Below are 26,747 nucleotides of genomic sequence, written 5' to 3' on the forward strand. Positions count from 1 at the left end.
TTTCTCCAGAAGAAAAAAATATTATCAGACATGCTGTAAAAAAAACAAAACAAAACTGATTTCAACTGTAAATAAATTCATTTGTTTAGCAACTTCTGACTTGTTCTTCACAACTTTTTCCTCCGAGTCACCTCCAGTTGTTAATAATAATAGTACAACAGCGAGCGCATTAAGTATGAAAACCTCCAAAACTTAAGGCTGTGTGCACTCAGTCTATAGAGGCTCGTCAACCTGGTTTCATTTCCCATGTTAATTTTTTCTTTTATTTAAAAGAAATTCCCAAGTGCTCTTTAACAGAGAGAATATTATTGTCAACACATTTCTAAACAAAATAGTTTAAATGACTAAATTCTAATAACTGATTTCTTCCGTAGTCTTTGCCATGATGACAGCACATAATATTTGACTAGATAATTTGTAAGACATTAGTATTCAGCCTTAAGTGACATTTAAAAATGTAATTAGGTTAATTAGGCAAGTAAGATCTATTGGTCAAGTCATTGGTAACTGTAGTTTGTTCTGTATTTAAGAAGGCTAACAATATTGACCTTAAAAACTGTTTAAACATTTTAAAAACTGCTTTTATTCTATCCAAACTAAAAGAAATAACACTTTCTCAAGAAGAAAAAAAAATACATACAACATGTCAAAGGAGGGTGATACAGTGGCTAATGTGGTTAGCACAGTTGTCTCACAGCAAGAAGGTTGCTTGTTTGAGTCCCAAATGGACCAGGATGGCTTACTGTGTGGAGCTGACATGGGTTTCCTCTGGGAGCTCCAGTTTCCCCCACAGTCTAAAGACTTGCAGTATAGGTGAATTAGAAAAACTAAATTGACTGTAGTGTATGAATGTGTGTGTGAATTAGAGAGTGTGTACATTATATTGTGTGAATATAAACATGGATTAACATAAAAAAAACATTCATGATGTGCAGTAAAATAACTTTATCCTAGGTTTACAGAGCTTTAATAGTAAGGTTGGTGATTAAGCACCTATTTCTCAAACAAAAATAAATAAATAATCTACACTATGAACACAAATAGTTCCAAATAGTACTCTAATTTATGTCGCATTTTTGATCAGCATCATGAACTGATGATATTTGACTAAATTGACCCCCAACAGAAAGACTCCTGCTATATGAGTCAAATGGTGTAACCAGTTACACCCCTTGACATTTCAACTTAAAATGAAATTTGACAGACATTATCAATAACATCTATGTAAGCACATGGGCTTGGTGGGAATATTTCAAATTTAACTTTTAAATATAATACTTATTTTTATAATATTGAACAATTATCAGTGCATTTCTGGGGTCTTACCATTTGACATGCATATCTAAGAATAGCTGACCATACCTTAAAAAGGTCAAAGTATCTCATATTTTAAAAAGAGTTACTAACCTTTGCATGCAGCAATTAGTCTTATCAAGAGTTCTTCTCTGTGATCCAATTTCCTGTCTAACTCTCTTGTGCACAATATAAACAAAATGGCTCAATAAATGGTGGTTACACCATCTTGACATTTCAGAAATTTGAGGTGACAGACAAAATTCCCCAAATGAATTATAATATTTAAAACAATTGTGCTATATTTACCTTTATTTACTATTAAATATGTCTAATGTAAAATTATGCCAGACTAGCCGATACAATGTTTCATTGAGGCTTTCACATTTTTTAAACAAGGTAAACTATTTGGTACCAATTTTTTTGGTTACACCACATTGACATTCTTGCAATAATCCCCTAAAAATTTTCTTAAAATGGATTAAAACCAAAAAATTAAACTTGGTCCTCAAAATAGAGAATTTATGCAAGTAATTTGCTTATTTATTTTGAAACTGGAACCTAATTGAATTTATTTAAAAGACATGGACACAAAAAAATGAGCGTCACGTCATTGACCCATATATATATATATATATATATATATATATATATATATAAGATATTTTATTCTGCTATATTCTTTTCGTTGAATGCCCTAAGATAGTTCTATGTTCATGGACCATGCCTATGATAGTGACACTATGGTACATTTTAATTATCAGATTGCAATGCTAAATGGCCTAACAAAACTACATGTGCAAACTAAGTTTTATGACAAAGTCCCAAAACGTAGTATGGTATTTTATATAATATTTTATAATCATGTTTTCTGAATGTCCTATACTTGTATCATTATACTTTATGTTTGGTAATTTCCCATGCTAACACCATGGTGTCATTTTATACATTAATCATACGGATTAAAAAGTAATGTATTGTGGCACTTACAAGAATACCACATGGTACATCGCTAAAATGTTTGTAACCTTGCTTGTTTGGAAATGACTCGATGGTACTTTCAAGATTCTATAATGAATGTAAATTGCAGTTCTGCAATGATATCAGTTTTATTCAAGAGAGCTGAAAACTCACTCTTGTTTGTTGGAGTTTTACTAAAGTATGTGTCGTCTACAGTGTAGTGAAACACTAAAAGTGGGCTGTCATTCTCCATTGCAGCCTAGCACCTCAGCGGGCTTTTACACGTCTCCAGCTCGCTGGACGCCCACTAGCAAGCGGAGATTTCCTCTCTGTCCTCACCTCCTACTCAACACAGCAGATGAGCAGTGAGAAAACAACAAACTCTTATAAAGAAGAAAAGATACCAAATCCTCTGGCCAAGTCTCCTCTCCATTCACCAATGAAACGGCGGCTGTTTTGTGGCCTTCTCTCGCTCCTCTGTTCTTGGACCTGTCCGTCTAGGCTGCAGCTGTCAAAATTTTGACGTCTTAATCAATCTCGGCCATGACCCCCGTCTCTCGGGGAGGAGATGCGGATAAAGCCAGGGGTCACCCCTGACCCTGTCTAGTGTTCCACCACTCGCGCCCCCATCCCTGATCACGACGTCCCAACAATTGGGGAATGGCTTCCATTGAGGCCTTCTGGGGTATTGGGGCTTGTATACCTTATCCTCAATAGGCTTTTTTCACAAGATCCTAGGGACGCCCCATTGAGAAAGTTCTTGCCCTCTCCTACACCCTCACATTGAAGGTGAACCTCTGCATCCCTCCCTTGGCCTGAGCTGCACGCACAGACATATTAAAAAGACAGTGACTCGCATCTGCATGCTGGGAGAGAAAGCCACCTTTTGAACCCGCTTCAATGAGGAAACAACTGCCTGTTGCCAGGCTGAAGACAGCATGTGATGGCTTAATCAGCCACTGATGATAGGTTCATGCTTAAATAAAGCAGATATAAAAAGATGGCATAAGAATATGCAGCCTGAAGTAGTTTTAACTTACATACTTTCCCTGCCAACAGCTTTACTGGCTCCGCCACAAAAGAATGTTACATTTTAATGTACCCTACATTTATTTTTTTTACCAAATGCAACATTTTTGTAAAAAAAAAGGAACTAAATTACTATTATAGTTTCCTTTTTATATGAAAAAATATGCAACAGACAAGAAATTATACAGCTCTACAGTAATTCACCTTGAGAAACTCATTATACTTTTGAAGACAATGATGATAAAACAGCTAAAAAATATTTCAATTCTCTGCGATGGTTTGGACCTCATATATGTTAGCCAACAACTCTTTTGATTTTGCTCGCAAAACAAAAAATAAGTGCAATACAAATGCGCAATAAAGGTTTGTGAGCTATATGAATGCAATACAGCTCAATGAAAAACTGGTGTTGCAGCACTATAAGTTTATTCCATGGATCTGAAAGTCTGAACCAGCAGTCTTGTGCAGAAACCTGCCCAAAAATTAAACTAATTATCCTTTAATTGCCAGCTTTTTAGACTAGAAACTTTTTTTCAATTTTAATTGATGTGTGAGTTGGGAAATTAAATCTGAAAACTTCTGCTGATGCAAAACAACAGACATTTTAAAAACGCCCTTTTCCAAACAACACAGTATAATGAAATCATCATCGTGAGCCCTGAAGTTAAGTAAAAACTTTCCACCAAATGTCTTTGTGGAAACGGCGTTCTGCTCTTAGTAAATTATAACCTCTTTCCTTCATCTCAATATTTCTACATGGTAAAAAACAGCAGAGGGAAAAAGACAGAAAGCAAGAAGCAAGCCACTAGCAATGTGGTCTACTAATAAAAGTATCCAAGAAAAACTTTCAGAATCCTGAGAATGGCCTTTCTCAGTGTACCCCTTCAACCACCCACACAAGCTCATCCACTAAAAGAGATCGTCCGCGGTGAATGCTGACCGCCCCCTTGAGCTCACAGGAGCCCTAAATTACAGCCCGTATTTGTCATGCAATTAGCCCGCTGAGATAGCGCTCATAAATAAAGGCTGTTAGACTGGCCAGTCGGCCGTTTATCACCCCGCTCAAGCGATGACCCTCTTCTGGACCAGACAGAAAAGAAAGAAAGGGCGTGCTCAAACTGTCTACATGTCCTCTGGCTCTTCCTTTTTGCCTGCGCTGACCTCAGCATTACCCCAAACAGTATATCACAGCTTCTTCAGTGCCGTATGGCCTGACTACGAACACTGGGAATCAAAGCCAGAATGGAGAAAGAGAAAGGGCCCTCTGGTGACAGAAGCAATCTATCTGATCCTCTCCTTTTCTTCTTTTATCTCTCCTGCGCTTTCAGTGTTTTGCCAATCGCATCTTTTGGCTTTAATGTGAACTGAAAACCACCGCACATGCTCCTGAGAGATAGCAAAGAAGAACGAGAGTGAAAAGGCTATGCGGGCCTTCGCCCATGATCTAATTAAGCGGATTCTGCACATAAACCACACGGCTGTTGCTCCAACAAAATAATTAGCACCAACGTTTCTCATGCACAAACCCGCAGGGAGGTGTTTTAATATCAAACAGGGCAATTCATAATCATAACCAGACCACTCGAATAGCAACACTCTCTTAATCCACAGTGATCCGTCGAGTACCCAGCTGTCTACATCTGAGTAAACTCTCACATCCCTAAAGTGGGAAAGGGCATCCAGGTCAGCTTCACTTACAATGATCTCATCTTAAATTCTAGAATATAGCGCTGCTGGGCTGTATAGGGGCTTTTTTTTTTGCTTTTTGTTTGAGAGGTGGATAAGTCTCAAATCATAACAGAACCTGGTGAGGAAAAACTTGAGCAAAGGAGGTATCCGAGGTCTTACCTTGACATGTCCCTTCATGTTCTTCATAGCCAGGGTTACACAAACAGTTTCCAATAGGCACCAGCCATTCTCCATCTGCTCCGCAGTACATTTTAGGGACCTCACGTTCCTCCGAATTGTCCACACAGGATCCGCGTACCTCCACTAGCGATGAGGTGTCTGCGCCGGTGGTGGTGTCTGGAAATTGGGCCAGGTTGCGTACAGTAAGCGGGCATTTCTTGTAGAAGATCCGTACTGATACCAAGGCAATGCAAGCCCCAACGTCCTGGAAGGCCAGGTAGAAGCCCTTCCTTGTCAAAATCCCCACATCCCTCACCTCCGTGTTCAGCTTCATGATGCGGTCTCCTATGTCCACCTGCGTGAAGCTTTCATCAGCCGCAATGGTGTCGATTTTGGTGAACTGGTTTTCTCGGATGTATCGCTCTTTGTCATTGTTGGACTCATAATAGTAAAGATTAAAGGTCTCCTTGCAGGTTCCCATGACTCCTGGCAGGCTGTTGCAGTCACGCAGGGTGAATTTGATCTCGATGTAGACCCGCTGAGCTCCGCCACGGGGGATCCAGTCCGTTCGGAGCCAGTTGTTCTGGCTGGGTTCCATTACGTTGCACACCTGGTACGTCCTGATTGGCGTATTCTTCTCATCCATGATGCTCACCTCTTCCCACTGTGAGAGGAAAGACAGAAAGGTAAGTAAGCCTGTAATGCCTTCTACTAGTTCTCACAGCAGGTGCACACTATTCCAGGCCCATTGCTGGAGATGTTCCACAGACCAACAGCTGCAATGATGCATTGATTTCAATGATTGGGATATGATAATGAGAATGTAATCATACATCTGCCAGATTCTATGCACTTACTATGTGCATGTGTTGCTCCAAACCTTAAAGAGATAACAAAACATCCTGTAATCATTTACCAAACCTGTTTGACTTCTTCTTCTCTCTGAGTGAAATAAGAAGATATTTAAAGACTATTGCTGCAGCTTTTTATATACAACTGCACTTAAACCCAATAGTACATTTTCATTTGGAATTAAAAATTTCCCCATTTTAATATATTCTAATTTGTTAGAACAAACAAACTCTTTCACCACCGAAAAATGTCATAGTATGTTTTTTTTTTTTTTTCACTATACCAAGACTACTTTTAAATAAACAAAACCTCATTAGGCTCCATTTCTGTACATCAGAACTGAGAAAAGAGTTCAATTGTATGGTTGTAGTGACTGGAAAAATAGACGTTTAAGAGTTCCAATAATAATACAACATTACCAACACCCTTGCGCATTCACCAAACAAACACAGTGCCCATAATTCTTTACAAAAACGCCCTGATTTCCTGGTCGCCATTAATCCCATATTAGGCCATTGTAATACTTTGAGGCCTAGAGTTTGACGCTTCCTGCTGGTGAGAGTTTCAAATGAGATGTATGCAATGAAGGAGAGTTTTGAAAAGGCCTGTCACGATCTATGACGGTGTCTTTTCTTCTCGCCTTTTTACTCTTTGTAAGTCGTAAGTGTAGAAATCCCAGCTGTCACACTGATAAAGCTGTACATTTGGCCCACTTGCGTGCGAGAGGGGGCTCTGTCGGGACCCTGTCAATCAAATGGTTTTGATGAGATAAAGCAGCAGAGAGTGGGGGGGACCACATTTCTCCAAATGCCAAGTTCACTATTAGACCTGAAACTAACCAAAGTGTGTAGAGAGAAAACAAAGAAGCCTAATTGTGGCATATTCAATTAAATCGCTGATAAATAACTACACGCAGCTTTGAAAAGACTGATTTACATATTTTAAACGAAACAATTTTTTTTTTAAATTACATAAAAGCATGCATAAAGTACTGATGCCATTTTAGACTAAATAAATAATATATATTATAAAAGAATATAGCAATTTTAAAGGATTCTTTTATATGTAAATAATTATTGTTAGTGTGTTTTTATGTATAAGTGTAAAATGGCATTGTAATAATTATATATATATATATATATATATATATATATATATATATATATATATATATATATATAAAATGCTGATTACAATGCCCATTTTACACTAATACATAAAAACACACTAACAATAATCATTTACATATAAAAGAATCCTTTAAAATTGCTATATTTGTATTTTTTTACAGCATAATAAGTGAAATCAAGTATGAATATCATGAAGTAAACTGACCAAACAGGTAAACATTCTATATAATTACAGAACGTGTTTAATTTTAGGTAAACAGCAATGATTTTTAAAGGAAACAAATAGCAATAAAATCTCATAATGTTTAAACATCAGCACATTCATACTGTACTGTATTTGTGTAAGCCCTAATCATACCCATTTTAGTCAAAACATAATTTCTTTGTCATATATGCTTAGTACACTGCACCAAGTACCAGAAAGTTACTAAATATAAGACGCTAACCTACAGATAAGGTAAAAAAAAAAACATTAACATTATAATTACAAAGCACAGCATCTCTAAATGAATTATCATGAGCGCAAGCACTTAAACTTAAGCCGTTTCTCAGTCTGTATGAAACATCAAATTATAAGAACAAAGCCATTTCATCTCTCAGATTTTATAATTATGGATGTGTGTGCAGATTTCATTAACTGTCTGCGCTCATCTATGCACTAATGCAGAAAATACTGATTTAATACAGTGTGATGCCTGTTAAATCAATTTCCATCACTTTTTTGGTATGCTTTTGGCACAACACCAGGCCTTGGTTAGACCTTGTACCTGTTAGTTTTATTAGAACAGCAATTCTACTGTGCAAAATGGGTTATTCTAATTCCTGTAATTTCAAATGTATAAAAATAGCTCTCAAAAACAATCAACACCTTCAAGAGTTGTTAAGAGGAATTTTTCCACACAAAAACTGAAGAAAAAGCAACATTGTTTGTCCTCTGTAGACTCACCCCTCCTTCCGTCGGGCTTGCAACCCATTTCAATTCTCCTTGCACAGTTCTCGAGTCCAGCAGTGTCACTGTGGAAAGACAAAATGCTATGAGTCACTGAAAATGGATCATCAACCTCTTTATGACTAGATCAAACTACCTTGTAAGTCATCAAAACTTGTTTCTGCCGCTACGCTTTTGTTCCTAACTGCACAGTTATTAAACTCTCCATTTTCTCAAAGCACACTGATTAAGGGTCACAAAGAATCTATCTATTGGTTATGGTTAAATAATACAGAACATTTGGCTTAAGTATGCATTTTAAAGATTCTGATTATGGCATGATTGTGTATTGTTTAAATCAGCATCCTAAGTTGGCTATTGTCCAAGCTAAATTAGGTCTTTTGAGACAGTAAAATAATAAGTGTGATGAATGTAAAGATTATATTAAAATTACTGTTCATTTGAGCTTTTAAATTAGTGATATATATATATATATATATATATATATATATATATATATATATATATATATATATATATATATATATATATATATATATATATATAGCAAATTCCAAAACAAAGCCTTACGATTGAAGTATTTAAAGCATGCGAGTTCAACTGAGACTTTAGGTTTTTACAAATTGTATTGGAACGCTGAAATCATTTGTCCGTCCGCGTTTTTTGTAGATTCGCGCATTTAATGTAAATAAATGTAATAATTGACAGGAGAATTGTGGACTATTTTCAATTCTGGTAATCCCTGCATATATCACGAAACAAAAATAAATTAATAAATAAATAAAAAGAAACTTCCAACAAAATTGGAAATCGGTCGAAGCACAAGCAGTGTTTACTCCCAATTAGTGTCCGAGTTTAAACTTCTTTTGAAGAAGAAGAAGAAGTAGAAGAAGAAGAAGAAACGGCTCAGCTTTCCATTTGATCTGCGGGTTTTGGGAACCGCAGACACTTGGAGATACCCAAAGGGACTTTCGGAGAAAAAAAACGTTATATAATTCCTTTTCGCTGGTGAGATAAAGTGTCGAAATGAATAAAACAAATGGCAGTCATAGCGCTGTGCCACTCTCGGTCCCAAGTGGCATACCAAACAACAACAAAACATAACTCTTGTTGAAATTTCCTTGGGTTTTGGTAAATCCTTACCTTCATTAGGAGGGTAGACCCGTGCGGTTAATGCGAAAGTCGGTATCCAGATTATTAGCGCAAAAGTCGCTGTGAACACAAGCGCAGCCATTGGTGTCATTTCGTGTGCGTCTCCTCCGCTCCGCGCGCGGACCGAAGTTGCGTCTGTCCCGGTGGAATTAGCGTTTGAGAGTGATGCACGCAGCGCTGCTGAACACCGCCGAGGGGCGGATCTTTACTGCCTGACGTGCCTGTCACAGCGAGACACCAAAAGTCAACAGTCCATCCATTCGGGTAAATAGCCAGCCCATTTTTCAGGTATATGATAATTGAAAGAATTGTATAAAAATAAAAAGTCCTTCTTTCAATCTATTGCGCAATCATAAAACAACTCAGCTCGCCTGTGTGTGAGAATGCAGAGCGTGCGCGCGTTAAGGAGAACGCGCCAGAAAATACATAAAGGAAGAGAAAGGGGCTGCTTTTACCAGCCGATCATAGTTCATAATATATGGGTAATACCATGGTCAAAATTATTATAGCGGTACACGTCATGCAAAAACTGTATGAAGCGCGCAAGTCATTAAAGTTGAGTCGAACAGCTTTATAACGGGAAGAGCAAGTGCGCCGTCTAGTGTTTGCTATTTATCCATCTAATTCACGGCGCTCAATAAAAAAAATCAGTTTCTAAACTTTCTAGGTCGTGCTTAAATACTTTTATCACAGTGCTAATAGGCAGGTCATTAGGAGGAAACTGTACACATTTAAACATTTAATGAATAATTAAACACTTACATAACAGAGTGGAATTATATTTGAAAACGCATGACTGTTTGCTTATTCTGATATAATTATTTGACTATTCCTATACTGCAGTGTTTTTGTGCTACAGTTTGAGACAAAAGTCTGACTCGTCATCGCAAATCTGATCATTTCTAAATGATTCAAAACTTTCATATCATTCAGCATTGCTGTGCGGCACAACAATAAAACCTAACGTGGACGCATATTTTATCACCTTATTGATATGGATCATGTAGCATATTTTTTTTTATTTTTTTTCCGATTACGTTGTATTGATACGTTTGTTGTGTGAATAAGCATCAGTCAGGCCGACTGAGCCCTCAACGACTTTTTCAAAACCCGTTTTGTGAACTGCGTCAACTTCTTAAAAAGCATCAAAAGAGAGATTCATCCGCGCATCGAGCACTGCTGTTACTACAAAGCCTAAAAGTTATTAAATGTTAGGATGAGACCCTTTATGCCTTTATCAACTGGACGCCTACACTCCACGACCTCATCCTGCCCCTGTCAATCAAGCGTTTCATGACGCCCACAGAGTTAGAGTTGCGCACCAAATGCGTCTTTTCCATCCTAGAATTCCATCAATAGCAGCAGATGCGCCGATTTCGCTTCCCGCTTTGTACCGTACTTGCTTGCGCCCACCTGACGAGCCAATCCACATCCTGTAAAGGGTGTCGGGTTGACTGTGTGCTGACAACTTTGACAACAGCGTGTTTGCATATGGATGGGTCGCAAGGGAGAGCAACAGACTTGAGCTATTGGGATCCGCCCTCGAGGCTGATGGATCTGAAAGAGACAAGGCAAAGTTTATACTTTAACATTAACAGTTGTGGCAGCACTTCATTGTTGTGTCACTAGAAGATAAATGTTCATGCTGGAATAAAGTGAACTGTTTTTGCTTACATAAATTATTATGTAAAGCATAAGCTGCAAACGAAACGGTGTAGTTCCATACTATTATATAGGCAAAAACAATATACATGACAACATACATATTTTTGAATTCAAGAAGCAGACTAAAAACACAACATGGTGAATGTAGTGGAGATTACATTTATACTTCACATATTTTTATTCAGAATGTAATGTGTGCACAAAGTATTTATTTATTTGAAATGCTTCATTGGTTATATCCACAGTATGCAATACTGTATGTATGGCATTATGACCATTTTTGAAAGTAAATATTTAAATAAATCCCAATATAAAAATCCCATATGCTTGTCCTTTGTGTAGTCTTGATAAATTAAAATATCATTAATCATTAAAGCCTCAAACACAATTTGTGGACTAATTACCATCTTTCCATTTCTTATGTACATACCTTTAAATAAAAGTTGACAACAATTTAAACTAAAAACAAAAGTTTTATTAGTTTCGGCCAAACTACTTGCAGAATATTTTGGTTTTAAGGTTTTACAATGCTAAATTTGAAAACAATTATAGTCTCTATGTGCAGTACAAAACATGAAGTGTGTCCTGAATCTCATTGTAATGCACTGCTCTATGCCATTTTGTAATATAACTAGGTAGTGCGTTCATACTGAAAACTCTAAAAGAAACAAGTGCACTAAATATGGATGATGTGTAGGTGCTATAGTGCATAAGTGCATAGTGTGTCTTTGGAATGCAACGACATGATTTTGTGAAAATTGTGCATAAGTGCATATCACCAAAAGTTCATATTTTATGCTTAGTCAAAAATCTTGTGCAAGGTGTAAGTACTTGGCAACCTTTATGAGACAGTTTTTTCTGTACATTGATGTTACCAATTACTGGTCTGGCATGTGTAAGGCAGTGTTTTTCGTTAATCTGTTTTTTTTTTTGTTTTTTTTTTTTGAAGTTTTTATGAGAATAGTGTTCATTTTTGAAAATTTGTTTACTTGTAACAATTCAAAAATGCAAATTAAATCTTTTACATTTTTAGCACATCATTATGTAAACATACTCTGAGTTCTGGAATTGAGCATTTCATTGCATTCAAATTAGCTCAGTGGTTAAGAATAATAACTATCAGCTTGGGATCATCTCCATACTTTCCTCTCAAGATCTGGAAAAAGTCATAGATGCTCTTATTACATCTCACCTAGACTATTGTAATTCCTTTGGTCTCCCTCAATCTTCATTGGCACGTTGCAGTTGGTTCAAAATGCGGAAGCGAGACTTTTAACAGGTACCAAAAAGCATGCTCATATTTCACCAGTTTTAGCAGCCCTCCATTGGCTTCCTGTAATTTTAGAATTCAGTTCAAGATTTTACTTTTGGTTAATAAAGCACTACAATTATGCCACGACATAACCTTAAAGGAGATAGAGCCTTTGCAGTCGCTGCTGCACGTTTGTGGAACCAGCTGCCACCGGACATTACAAGTTCTTCTTCTCCCTCTATTTTTAAGCCCAGACTTAAGACACATTTTATTCTATCACCTTCCTGGCTTGTAATCTTTATTGTACATTGTTGTTGTCATATCATTATTATTATTAATATTACGTTCATTGTTATTTCACTGTTTTAGATTGTGTGTTATGGTTTTGTTCAGCACTTTGGTCAGTGCCAAACTAAAGTTAAATGTGCTTTATAAACAAATTTTATTTACTACATAATTACACTCAGAAAAGAAATGGGAAAAACAGCTTGTGTTAAATATTTTGTGATTTTGCACATTTTCTGAAGACTTTCTGAACATCTGCTAAACAATAAACAAAACTTATTAGTTTCAAAATCCATTTTCTACTATGCTAATGAAAAGTTCAAGTTTCTAAAATGTGTTTATTATTATTTACCCAAGTGTAGGGTAAAATATGTGACTTTAGTTTTAGTTTGTTTGTCTTTTGGTTTCTTTTGATTAGTTGACGTCTTGAAAACCGTTCCACCGCCTTCTCCAACTTTAACATTCAAGATTCGTCTGACCACAGCAACAGTTTCCTGTTTACGTATAGTAAGAGCTACGTTTTTGTTCTTTTCCATATGCGTGTTTGGGGGCCTCTCTGGGATCTCTCGTTTTTTAATAGCATTAGGCTGAGGAGCAGGTGACGTCCGGGACTTAGTCTCTAGGGCCACGATCGAAGCGCTTTGTGCCGAGGCCGTTGCTCAGGCGAAACCATCTCGCCTGACATAATGAAGTCGGGCGGAGCATCTGGCGTTTCGAGATGGGCGCCCAACATCGATTGTCACTCAGCTTGACCAAAAGAATGGCGTTTTATTTTCTCGATCTACACGAGAGACTGCGCAATCATAAAGGCGCAATTAGTTGGAGAAGGGGCGGTGCACGTTGAGTGCTCTCCACCAATCGCTTCTGCTTATATCAGGCGAAGGCCTATTGATTGCGTTTTGCCCGGTGGGCGGAGAATCGCCACAGCCAGGGGTGTGTTTGTGCAAGGCTTTGCTCTGGGCCCTTGTGTTTGGTCATTTGTGTCACCGTTTTTTTTGATTGATTACCGTCAGATCATTTTCCATTCTCTTGCTGGATTCTCAGGTCTCCTGACTGAATTCCCTGAACGGCGCCCCCACACTCGGTTTTGTTCTCCGAGCCCCAGATGGCATCTGCCCACACATCTGTATTGTGCGACGCTAACAGAGGCCTCCAGACAGAGTGCACCAGGGACCCCCAAGGGACACGGTGCAGTCTGTAATTGCCAACTTCGAGGAAGACAAGGCTCTTCTACTTTCTGTACGCTCACATTCTGGCTTCTTTCTTTCCAAATAACGTACATTAACCTCTAACGGAACTCCGCTTTAATGCGTACATCCTGTGCACATACAAACACTGAACCCGTGATGGATTAGTTAAAACGTAGTAGAGGAGATGAATGCAAGCTGGCCGAATTAAAAGAACAGGCTCAGCAGTCTGAAGAAGCGTGTGGGTGTTTGTGATAGAGAAACAAAGGAGAGCTTTTGGCTGTTCAGTTTTTTTCTTCTTTAAAACACAGCACAGACTGTGTTATTTCACCCTCAGCTCGATTGAGATGTGACCGAATCCAATAAAATAGGAGATTGATTGGTTTTCAGTCCTAGATAAAGATGTACGCTTACTAGATGTTTCTATAGCCTTTCAAAGGAACCAAATGAGGAGAGAAGTTCCTTTGTTAGGACGCGTCTGTCTTTCAGCAAATCCAAAAAGACCTTGCTGAGGTTTTTGCATGAAATCCTCTTTCTCCTTCTGATAAAGATGAGGAATGACTCATGGTCTCCCTTTCTCCGTCTCTATACATGAAGACCTTTTTTTGTGTGTGTGTTCGAGATAGAGTCCCGTTCCCCCTCGAGTGTGTGAATGGATTCCAGACTCTGCAAATCAAACACAAAGCTATCAGACCAGCTCTGTGTTCTCAAGCACTCATCCCCATCTAGAGGAGAAATCAATGGATAGCGTAAGAGCTCCTAATCATGGGCAGAGGAGAGTCCCTGATGTTTTCCAACGAGTACAGCATCAGATACCTAACAATCAATGTATCAGACACTCAGATTGGAGTTCGGACAGTTTTTATGTAAATGTTACTTACGTAGGAAATGGCATTGGTATTCTCTGGAATCTGTTTTCAAGATTAGGTTCCACATGTCCACTTATTTTCCCTGCATGGGTTCAGTTGAGGGATCTGGGTTTCCAATGGCCAATACTGATATCTAGAAAGCAGAAGCAGATATTTAACAGGTAATGCATAGCAGGAAAATAAATGTTGTTTCAACTTTGTCAAATATGTATCGAGTCATGTGGCGACCCCATATTAATAAAGGGACTAAGCCGAAAAGAAAATGAATGAATGAATCAAACGTATGAGCTAAATTCATCCATCTTTAAAACCTACAAAGAAAGCTTTGTCTTGACAAAATGTGTAAATTGTTTTCTCATTTTAACAATGAAATATTATCTAATATTATTCATTCTGCTTTCTACCACAATTAAAATGACTGAATTTTATACAATCACAGTTTGGACTAAAAAACTGAAATCATGTAAGGCATGCTGGCCATTCATTTACACAACAACATTTTGAGGGCCTGAAAATGAAAACGTCTTTTAAAAAAATGGTAAAAAAGCTAAATAAAAACTCAATTAGCCATTTTATACAAACTTCAGAAAATAAAATAAATTAATCTGAATAAGGCAAAAATAAATGTACAGTACAATTTGACAAATTAATAAAAATAATAAGTTAAATTTAATAGATAAATAAAACAAAAACAAACAAAAATAAAATAAACTAGCAAATACAATAAAACCAAAGTCAAATCACATCTACACTGTAAACCCTGCTGTTGTCATTACTAAAGATATTAAGTTAGTATAACTTGACATTACTTAAAATACCAAGTTTTGGCTTCAAAACTTAAACAGGTATGTTTATCTTATCCATTACTCTGTAAAAGGTGTTTAGTTACTAAAAGTAAGTAAACCAATTGCCTTAAAAGCAACAAGTTGAGTTTACAAAAATAATGTAAGTAAACCAGTTGTAACTTGGAACTGTTAAGTTAACTTAAATTGTATAGTCTATAAAACACGTCTATAAAAATCTACAACTATAGCTTATATTGAATTTAGAAGACATACTGGAGTCTGGAAGAGCAGATTTATTTTACTGTATGTCATTTTGCTAGATAGAGAAAAGCTGAAAAAACCCAAATATAATAAAGGTGAATAGTTTAATTGCATTTGAAAAAAAAGTAAACCCGTGCGCAGAATTCTGCAGATTTCTGCAGATTTTTAGCCCATCATTAATTCAGTTTATTTATTTGAGTAAATGTGTAAATCTGAATTTATTCAATTTTTATTCAGTAAATTATTACTTTTTATTTTATATATTAAAGTTTTAGTTATGATACTCCGCTGGATACTCCCAAAATAATTCCGCAGAAATCCGCAGATTTTTACCAAAATTCTCGAAAAAACATCCGCAGATTCCGTCTGGACCTGGTTATCTGTACTTAAAACAGTTAAGTAAATTCAATGAAGAGACCAAATTAGGTCAACTCAATTAATTGAGTTTTCGATTTCCTTTTACTCAAGCAAACTGAGGGAATCACTTTCCTGAAATCATTCGAGTAGTCTTAACTTATTAAGGTTTACAGTCCGTCCATCCATCCATCCATCCATCAAATTCATTGACAAAAGCTGCCCATAGACCTCAAAGTAAATGTGATTTGTTGTCTAAACTGATAACCTGAAAATAGCCATAGATAAACAGATACATTCTTCTAATGCTAGTTTGAGGAATTAAACAGCTGCAAAACCCCACTGGCGCAAACATGCCACAAAACTCAACAATCCTAAAGTACAAGCGAAGATAACGGTTCCAGACCTCCACTTGCAAACATCCCACAGTGGTGCAGATTGAGTGGCACACGGCCTCAAGGTTTGCTGTAGCGTGGCTTCTATTTGCTAATTCTACTTCTCTTAAGAGTTTTAAATAACAGCCTAGTGGCAGCGCAACCCCACAGCAGTAAAGCAGGCTTCAGATGTGGTCTAGTGGCTGTTTGCTGAAGACGGATAGGCTGTGTAATGGGATGGGGTGTCCACACTTCAAAATATAAGTCCAGTCATTAGAATGATGAAGGCATTGCTGTCTCATCACACTAGCCATCTGTCACAACTATCCACTTTTTTTTTCCTACATTCCATGATGCTTGGTACAATGTGGTGTCATTATTCTCCTCACAGTTAATAGATCAAATATTAAAAGACAACTTATTAGACATAACAAATTATTTTAAAACTTGCAGAGCCATAAACAGCCCTAAAAACTTAAAATAAAGAATATTAGACATGTTACTAAATGCAGAAAATTACTGTACTCAATGTTGGATGCAATTAGCAGCAAAGTAACTAGTTAGTGTAATTAGATTACTTTTCATTTTTAGACAATTTAGTTATAGTTACTTATAATATGCAGTGGGGGAAATAAGTATTCAACACGTCACCATTTCTCTTAGAAAACATACAGTTGAAGTCAGAATTATTAGCAAAATAATTAAAAACAGGATGATATCCTAACTAGAACTAATTACTTATTTTGCTAATTAAAAAAAAATCATTCAATAAACAGAAAAAAAAATATTGACTCAATAGCAGAAACTGTTGCTTCAGTTGATGTGACAAGAATATTTTATTAGTAAAATACAACAATCAACATTGCATAAATAAACAAAATTATGTTAGCTGAACAAAAAATTGTTACTGAAAAAAACTAAAAAACAGTTGTTGAGACAGCTCAAAGTTCTTACTGCATCAAGTTGCCTTCATTTTTTATGTTTTCTTAACAATTAATTTTTTTTACAGTGTAAGGAATTTTATTTATCCATTCACCATCAACTATTCCAGCATATGTTTTACCAGCGGATGCCCTTCCAGCCGCAATCCAGGACTGGGAAACACCCATACAAACTCATTCACACTCACACACACACACGGACTCATACAGTATACATTCAATTTAGTTTATTCAATTCTTATACCGCATGTCTTTAAACTGTGGTGGAAATCAGAGCACCCGGAGGAAACCCATGCATGCCAACACAGGAAGAACATGCAAACTACATACAGAAATGCCAACTGGCCAGGCCATGACTCGAACCAGTGACCTTTTTGCTGTGAGGTAACAGTGCTAACCACTGTGACGACCCATTTTTTCAATTTCCACTATTTACAAGCCATTAACTAACAATATAAGCTCAATAAACTACTAATTAACTGCTTATTAATAGTTAGTAAGGTAGTAGTTGGGTTAAGGTATTAGGTAGGATTAGGTATGTAGAATAAGATCATACTTAATAATTCTGAATAAACAGTTAATATCTTAATGCACAGGTAATAAGCCAGTTAATAGTGTGCATTGTTACTTAAACTAAAGTTTTACCACACAAACATATTATCTCAAATGATCTGATTCAATTATTTTGAATGAAAGTACAACCGCTAATTTGAAACACAGAAGCCACTAGCCAAAAAATGTTCAAATGGAGTGAAAACCCACGATGAATGACAAACGAAAAGGGAAAGAGAGAGTCATCCGTGACTGTAAAACGCATTACAATATTCCAATACTCCAGAAAGCCCCATAACCTCCACCTCTGTGACTTATGTATACCATTGCTCAAAGAGTGAGACGTCTGATCCGTCATGCAAGACTGCGCTCTGCCTTTTGTCATGTGACTAAGCAAGCTGCCACGACTGTTTGTAAGTCTAACCTTGAATTATTTCACTGCAGCCTTATATTGCTTTGTTTAAACATCCTCTGCCATTTGTTTTAGAGTCAGTTCTACGCTCAGTGGAGCTGAGAGGTAAAGACTGACATGCAAACAGAGACTCTCAGTGGCAGCAGGTGCTGGCAGGGAGACAGGAAGAGAGGCAGACATTTTGTCATTTCAAACCGGCTGCTGTGCCAATTGCACACACCGTCCCGGCACACAAAGTCGAGTTTAGTCAAATATATTCAGTTACAAGCACTAAACCGAGACTAGAAATCATTGAGATTCGCATCACTTTTGAAAAACGTGATGTCTGTTTATTGTGTCCTGATGAAATTCAAGTTATAAAGGTAATTTTTAAAAGCAAATTAAAGGATGGTTCACATAAAAATGGAAATTCACCCTTGAATGGTTACAAATAGGGCTGCACGATATAAAAAAAAAATCTGACAATGCCATATTTTGATTTTGTTTTTGCCGCGATGTATGATATGAATATAATGTTACCAAATGACTTGAATAACTATTTGGAAAGGTTTTATTCATTTAGATAGACTGGGATGATCAAGTCTTTTTCTATGCAGATCGTCTGCAAAAATTATTAAAAATTACAAGTAAAAATAAATAAATATACTTCATTTTCTTTACTGTCCACAAGTGTAAATTTATCTTTGGCTTCACCACACAACCACATCAGCATTCACATTACACATATCACAGAAAAAAACAACAACAGGCAAAACAAATACATGCAATCTCATCACATAAATAACATTTAAGGGGAAATGTAGCAGTCAAGCTTACATTATTTTGTAAACAGATTTCCACTTTAAGGAAAATATGTTAAACTCAATTAATGTAACCATTTAGCAGAAAACGGCATGTTTTACTATAGATTTTAGACCTAGGGCCCCTCCATCTTGGAATGTTGCTGTGTCTGAGGTCATGGGCTTGGTTCCATTCCCTCAGCTGAACAGATACAGTGCAAGTAAAGGACAGAACATGGACACTGCAAAGCCTAATTTAACTCAATACGTGAAGTTGTGGAAGTGGAGCTGCTGCAAATACAAGCATCAGAAGTGTGTCTGAAACAAACATATATATTTATTCTATTTTTATCTTTTATTTGCTAATGAAGAATGATCTACTCACAGCCTCATTTTCCTCCCAAATCTCGCTCTTTTGAGTTTGTAAAAGAAGGGTTTAAATTTCTTTCTAAAATGATTTGTGTTAAGTTTATCCATCAATTAAAACGAGAATTTCTTCATGAATGAGTTCTTCTCCCTGCTTTTTCTTTCATGTGTAGGATTTATATGTATATACAACTTTATGTGTATTTTGCGTACATTCACGGTTCGCGATGCAGGCATGTGCATCATTTGTTATAGTGACAGACTGTAATGTACTATGAAAATGTATCATTTCATTTCATTTCCATAAGACAGTTATATATAGATGCATTACTTGCAGAATGTTAAAGCAGCTTAACATTTTAAATGTTTTTTTATTGGATATTATGTCATTCAATGCAACTACGCATGACTTTACAGAGAGCTTACGACCTACTAACTACAGTTTGCTTAAAGATCTTAGAAAAAAATAGATACAAATTAGCTAGTAGAACTAAGCCGCTAGTGTGGACTTTACGTTCCAGTTTAAGAACAGATGATGCAACCCTACCCATAAGAAAGAAACTGCAACGGGTATGGAACAAATGAGGGATGATTTTTGTGTGAACTATCCCTTTTATGCAGGTAAGGTATCTGTGTTAATGTTTCAAATAACTTTTGTAAAAAAAAAAAAAAAAAATGAAAATAATGTTCAATAATCAGAAAGGCCCATTTTAAAAGACAAAGTTTTGTATATATGAAGTCCACATGAAAGTAATAAAAGTCAAGTTGCTTCTGTTTATGTGGTTTGAATTAATTATAATGAAATCCCAAGAGGAATGAAATATAAGCAAAGGGCTGTCAAATACACTGTAACTTTAACGTACTGCACTCATTAAGCTGTTTTACTCATTAACTGGCATGTGTGTCCTGTCAGAATTGTTCCAACTAGTCTTTAAAAATCACACCGAACTGAATGAAATGCAATAAAGTCAAATTAAGGGAAATACATTACTGTTATAATAAATATGGTCACATTAAGCATATTCAAACATAATAATTTATTACAAATATCAAATTTATGCACTCAATACACTGTTCTATTATCAAAATATGTAATTATCTGTGTGATTTATTTATTCACGTTAGTTGTGATGTATATAAATAGTTTACATTCTTGTTACAATAACAATAGCTAAATATTTAAAATAAAAAAAATTATCCACAACAGCATTATTATACAATTATAAATACTCTGTGTATTTAAGTATTTAAATAAATAATTTCACAATATATTCAGTATGTCCCTTATATTACAACAGCTTCAACAAATTAAATGCATAACAATAAAAGTTTTTGTCAAATAAGTTTTATATCAATTACATTGTCTGTGAAATATTTTAGAAGATTCGATGTAATTTTTTCTTTGTAAAAATGTAACCTATGAATTATATCAAACTGAATAAGACAATGTCTAGAATTAATAGAGTGTTTATTAAAATCCTCCAAACCTGATTGCCATATTTCTTCAGTAATTTCCTCTCACAATTCTTTCTGCCACTCTTTCTTTATGGAGAGGGAATTAACAGATTATAGCTGTTTATAAAATAATGCTAATGCTTTTTTACTACAATATTCAAGGCATATGTCAATGATTTAAGGGGATGTACTATCCAATAAAAATGTATGGGCATGTATGTAGTTCCTAATCTGTAAAAATCTGAAGAAAAATATTCAGAGGGAATTTAAATTTCTGTTGTAATTGGTTAAATTTCCATTAGCGAAAATGTCCCTCACAGTATGTGCACCCGTTTAACAAGAACAGTTTGTAATATACAGTTGAAGTCAGATTTATTAGCCCCCTTTTGCGTGTTTTTTTTTTTTTTCCCCCAATATTTCCCAAATGATGTTTAACAGAGCCAGGCAATTTTCACAGTATGATATATATATATATATATATATATATATATATATATATATATATATATATATATATATATATATATATATATATATATATATATATATATATGAGCAATATCACACTCGTAGCAGTGCGATATGGCTGTATATCAGCACTGGTGGGTGTGATATTGCGTTTATACAACAGTTTGACGGCATAATTGTGTATATAAAAACTAAATCAAACATGGAGAAAAGACCCTTTTGTATGAGGAACTACTTCAAAATTTTCAAATCATAAGCTGACAGTTTAACAGTTGAGCGTGCATGTTTTAAACTTTAGAGCTTTAGTGTCTGCTTTTTGCTGGCTGTATGTGTGCGGAGAAATACACAAAGGGTAAAGAGGCTGTAGGAGTTCTGATATTGCAGAATATCGCACGGCTATCTGCCAATAAGATTTGAGAACCAGACAGAACTGTTGTATATATATATATATATATATATATATATATATATATATATATATATATATATATATATATATATATATATATATATATATATTCTATTGTCTACAGAACAAACTATCATTATACAATAGCTTGCTCAATTACACTAACCTGCCTAATTAACCTAGTTAAGCCTAGTTAAATGTCACTTAAAGCTGTATAGAAGTGTCTTGAAAAATATGTAGTAAAATATTATTTACTGTCATCATTACAATGATAAAATAAATAAGTTATTAAAAATGAATCATTAAAACTATTATGTTTAGAAATGTGTTGAAAAAAATATTTTCTCTGTTAATGAAAAATTGGGGGAAAAATGAACGGGGGCTAATAATTCTGACTTCAACTATATAAAATAACAACAATATTTTTGTACTTGAAAAGCATACATTGACATTGTGCATGTGTATATATGCAGTGTCATCATGTATACATGGTAGACCCACGCCTATAAAAACTACAAAAACATACATGGACATATGCGATAACACACAGGAAGCCAGACAAGCAAACACAGACATATGGAAATGAACACAAATTCAGACCCACATGCCAAAAACTGACACGCACACACATACACACACACACACACACACACGCACACACACACACACACACACACACACAAAGAGAGAAGAGCGGAAAGCAGCCAGGTAGTGAGTTTCAGCAGCGCCAGAAGCCTAATAAATCATCAGACGTGAGGCTTGAGGTCTTGAGACAGCAGTTGACTGGATCTTGGAGCGTCAGTTGCCTAGTTAGATATGTAAATATTGCGTGAAGAATTCCATCCACAATGCCTTCTCCCATCTGCTCCTGTTGGCATATTGATTTTAAAGCAGCGCTTGGAAACTGACGAAGCCTTGGCTTTCCAAGTCACTGCTTTAATTTGCCAGAAATTACAATAGCTACACTGTGCAAACCCTTCATATATCATTCTATCGTTACATAGAGTCTTATATCCTCCTTTACTGCTACAAGCTGAATGCAGCACTATTACCAACATGCAGCTTCAGTTTTAGCAGCTTAAATCAACGTTTTAGAAAAAACAGGGATGCAGAAAAAGAGATGTTTTCCCCTCTCTGTGTTGTATTTAGTATTATCATGGTTCAGCAGCAGTGGAGGTGAGCGGCCGTGTCTGGTCTGCAGAGATGAATGGGAAATCTATGATCTGTCTGAGCGATTTCATTAGGAAAGGAAGAGACGGGGCGGCAGTGTTAATTACTGACAGTACGCCAGTGCTAAGCTGCCACTGATACACGCGATCAGAGCCGATTTTAATTACTGCTGTCGTAAAGTGAGCCACGTTTACAGTAATAACATGATTATGGTATGAATATTGCAGTGTGAGAGGAGGCATTGCCTCACACTTGGTAATATTTTACGCGCTGACTGCAGTAATTAGTGCGGTAATTGTGTTGGCATGCTTACTGATAAACAAGCAAATTATTTTGGGTATTACTGTGAGCTTCAGAAAGCCTTATGATACATTTATCTAATGTGACACTGAAAATATATGCATTTTCTGTGAGAAGTTTGGACAAGTTTGTTTGGTTCACAGTCAGAAAGGAGATAAATTCACACTCAAAATGAAAATTCAGGTTTTTTTTTTTTTATTTTTTTTTTTTTTACACACATTCAACTTGATGCTCAAAAAACCTTATTGTTTCTTGCAATGCACTTAATTACAAGAACAAAATTCATACCTCTTGCGTGAGACAAAAAATTAACCTGATAGTTGTTTTTGTTTTTAAAAAATTAAATATGACTGGGTGACAAAAGTCTTGAAATTTGTACATTTTTTGAGAAATTTTATTGCATCAATACAAAGTTTGACCACTTCACAGCATCAACAACCAAATCCTACAATGAAATGCCTATATTTGAGACAATAAATGCATAGGGAATGCATCTAACATTAGATGTACATTTTTGAAAATTAAATATGACTTGGCTGCAAAAGCTTATTGGTAACAAAAGTCTTGAAATTTGTGAAAGTTTTGTGACCATTTATAGCATCAATACAAAGTTTGACCACTTCACAGCATCAACAACTAAATTCTCCAATGAAATTCCTGTATTTGAGACTATATTTGCATATGGAACGCATCTAACAAAAGATGTATATTTTTGAAAATTACATGACTTGGCTGTGAAAGCCTGGTGACAAAAGTCCTGAAATTTGTGATTTTTTGTGAAATTATTGCATCAATAAAAAGTTTGACCACTTCACAGCATCAACAACCAAATCCTCCAATGTAATCGATTTATTTGAAACTATATTTGCATATGGAATGCATCTTACATTAGATGTATATTTTCGAAAATTAAACATTACTTTGCTGCGAAAGCCTATTGTATAATTTGTATAATTGTAAATTTGTATAATTGTAATGCATCAATACAAAGTTTGACCTCATCACAGCATCAACAACTATATCCTCCAATAAAATACCTGTATTTGAGACTATATTTGCATCTGGAACACATCTAACATTAGATGTTAATTTCTAAAAATTAAATATGGCTTGGCTGCAAAAGCATATTGGTGACAATTGTTGAAATTTGTGAATTTTTTGAGAAATATTATAACATAAATACAAAGTTTGATCACGTCACAGCATTAAAAACCAAATCCTCCAATGAAATGCCTATATTTGAGACAATATATGCATATGGCATCTAACATTAGATGTACATTTTTGAAAATTAAATATGACTTGGCTGCAAAAGCTTGTTGGTGATTTTTTTGTTGGTTGATTTTTTGTGACATTTATAGCATCAACACAAAGTTTGACCACTTCACAGCATCAACAACCAAATTCTCCCAATGAAATGCCTATATTTAAGACTATATCTGCATATGGAACGCATCTAACATCAGACATTCCATCAACTTAAATTGCTGCCTGCTATAAACATTGTTAATTGATAAATTCCTAAAATGAATGACTAAAATATTCACAAAAGAAAGTTGCTTCTAAAGACTTGGCTTGACCTGCTTAATTCATATGCATTTTTCAAAATCTTTATAAACATTTTGGAGCATTTGAATGTTGGATAAACACAAACAAAAACCTCTCAGCTTGAAAAATATTGTAATTTGTGTCTTGATTATGAGTAAAAATTGTGTAGGTTTGGAATGACTAATGATAGGACAGTAAACGATGACACAAGTGTCATTCTGCAGAGTAAACTAAACCCCTAAGACGATGACAGTGTGTGTTCATAGCTTTTTAATGTAAATCTGTTCTTAAGAGTGTGTGACAGTGATAGGTACCGGTGAAAATAGACTTGATGGTGGTCTTGGTCTTGTCTGACTGTCAGCAGGCCGCCCAGCTGCACCGTCAGGTCACACATCGACCCCTCTGGCTCCAGCACTCGTTCCGTTCCCATGATGCCCACTGATTCCCCTTTCAGCGCCTGACCTGGCAAGGTGAAGGACTGAGTTTCAGGCCCCCGGGGATTTCAGATAAGACCCGCCTCTAAAAATACCTCTCAACAGCCCTGGAGAGCCCTTCTGTCCCATGTGCCCCCTGCAACAAGGAAAAATCATTCATTCGGTAAACCAGGTGAAACGTAGCTAGATCAAGTCATGTTTGCCATCCTAACTGATGCGCAAATACTGCACAAACTGACAGCCAATCAGAACATATTTATAGAGTAATTTTGCCTGATCAGGACAAGTGCGAATAATACTATATTCGTGCCATACTGTCCATGAATTAATATTTAATTAGATTTCTTAATTTGTATGCTCATTTCACTATATGTTTTATTGACATTAAATGTTTTGACAGCCAATCAGAAAATATTTGAAGAGTAATTTTGCCTTATTTTTACAAAAAACAAATAATACTTCACAGATATAAATATATATTGGTGCCATATTTGGTTATAAATCAACATTTAATTAGATTCCTTTAATGTATGTTTATTTTATTATATGTTTTATTGATAGTCAATGTTTTGAAAGCCAATTAGTAAATATTTAAAGAGTAAATCTGCCTAATTATGACAAAAACGAATAATACTTTACATATATAAACTAATTTGGTGCCATGTTTGGCTGTAAATTAATATTTAATTAGATTTCTTAATTGTGTATGCTTATTTCACTATGTTTTATTGAGAGTAAATGTTTTGACAGCCAATCAGAGTGTTATATGTTTTATTGACGGTGAATTTTTTTACAGCCAATCAGAGCATATTTAAAGAGTTATTTTGCCTAATTAGGACAAAAAAAAGAATAACACTTTACATAAATTAACTACACTACCTCAAGTCATCTGGAAAGGCAAAGAAAGCGTTCTTGCAGAACTCCCAGAGTTTATTAAGATTTTTTGCATTGACCTTTAATGCCTCCATCTTACCCCAATAATGTTCATGTCTGGTGACTGGACTGGCCAATCCTGGAGCACCTTGACCTTCTTTGCTATCAGGAACTTTGATGTGGAGGGTGAAGTATGAGGAGCAGTGCTATCCTGCTGATGTATTTGCCCTTCCTGTGGTTTGTCATGTAATTGGAAGCACAAATGTCTAGATATATATAGATATACATATATACGTATAGATAGGCTGTTGATGTTGCCATCCACTCTGCAGATGTCTCGCATGCCCCATACTGAACGTAACCCTAAACCATGATATTTCCTTGACCAAACCTGACTGTTTTTTGTAAGATTCTTGGGTCCATGCACGTTTCAATAGGTCTTCTGCAGTATTTGTGATGATTGGGATGCAGTTCAACAGATGAATTACCGACCAAAAATCTACTTTCTGCCACTTTTCCAAATTATCAACAAGAAGTCAAGTTATTATTTTTCTCTTACAACTGGGATCAACGACAAGACTTTTGTCAGGTAGTGTATAAGGGCCCCATATTTGGTTATAGATTCATATTTCATTAGATTTCTTAATTGTGTATGCTCATTTCACTATATGTTTTTTTGACAGTGAATGTTTTGAGATTAAGTTTAATAGATTGATTATTTATATAGTGGTAAAACTAAACAATCAGATTCATTACTCTAGTCTAATACTACTACTAATAAAAATAAAATGTTTA

At 35.6% G+C, this 26,747-nt stretch overlaps 2 protein-coding genes across 12 annotated transcripts in view; both read right to left on the reverse strand.

Annotated features, from left to right (window-relative positions):
- Positions 1-9,377, reverse strand: part of epha4a (eph receptor A4a) — a 68,207-nt gene extending 58,830 nt beyond the window's left edge. For all 10 annotated transcript variants that reach the window (XM_005171318.5, XM_005171317.5, XM_005171316.5 and 7 more), the window contains exons 1-3: positions 9,205-9,377; positions 8,059-8,126; positions 5,131-5,794 (exon numbers count right to left, since the gene is read on the reverse strand). In XM_005171318.5, coding sequence (XP_005171375.1) covers positions 5,131-5,794; positions 8,059-8,126; positions 9,205-9,304 — 832 coding nt within the window. In that variant the 5' untranslated portion in view covers positions 9,305-9,377. The remainder of the gene's footprint in view (positions 1-5,130; positions 5,795-8,058; positions 8,127-9,204) is intronic.
- Positions 9,378-10,242: 865 nt separating this feature from the next.
- si:ch211-122l24.6 overlaps positions 10,243-26,747 on the reverse strand; it is a 54,772-nt gene continuing 38,267 nt past the window's right edge. The window contains exons 6-9 of one of the 2 annotated variants that reach the window (XM_073917668.1): positions 25,175-25,215; positions 24,960-25,107; positions 14,484-14,604; positions 10,243-10,770 (exon numbers count right to left, since the gene is read on the reverse strand). In XM_073917668.1, the coding sequence (XP_073773769.1) occupies positions 25,032-25,107; positions 25,175-25,215 (117 nt within the window). In that variant the 3' untranslated portion in view covers positions 10,243-10,770; positions 14,484-14,604; positions 24,960-25,031. Of the gene's footprint in view, positions 10,771-12,556; positions 14,269-14,483; positions 14,605-24,959; positions 25,108-25,174; positions 25,216-26,747 lie in introns of those variants that run through there. The other variant, XM_073917674.1, reaches the window with a different exon arrangement.

Source organism: Danio rerio, chromosome 2 (genome assembly GCF_049306965.1).
Source record: "Danio rerio strain Tuebingen ecotype United States chromosome 2, GRCz12tu, whole genome shotgun sequence".
NCBI lineage: Eukaryota > Metazoa > Chordata > Actinopteri > Cypriniformes > Danionidae > Danio > Danio rerio.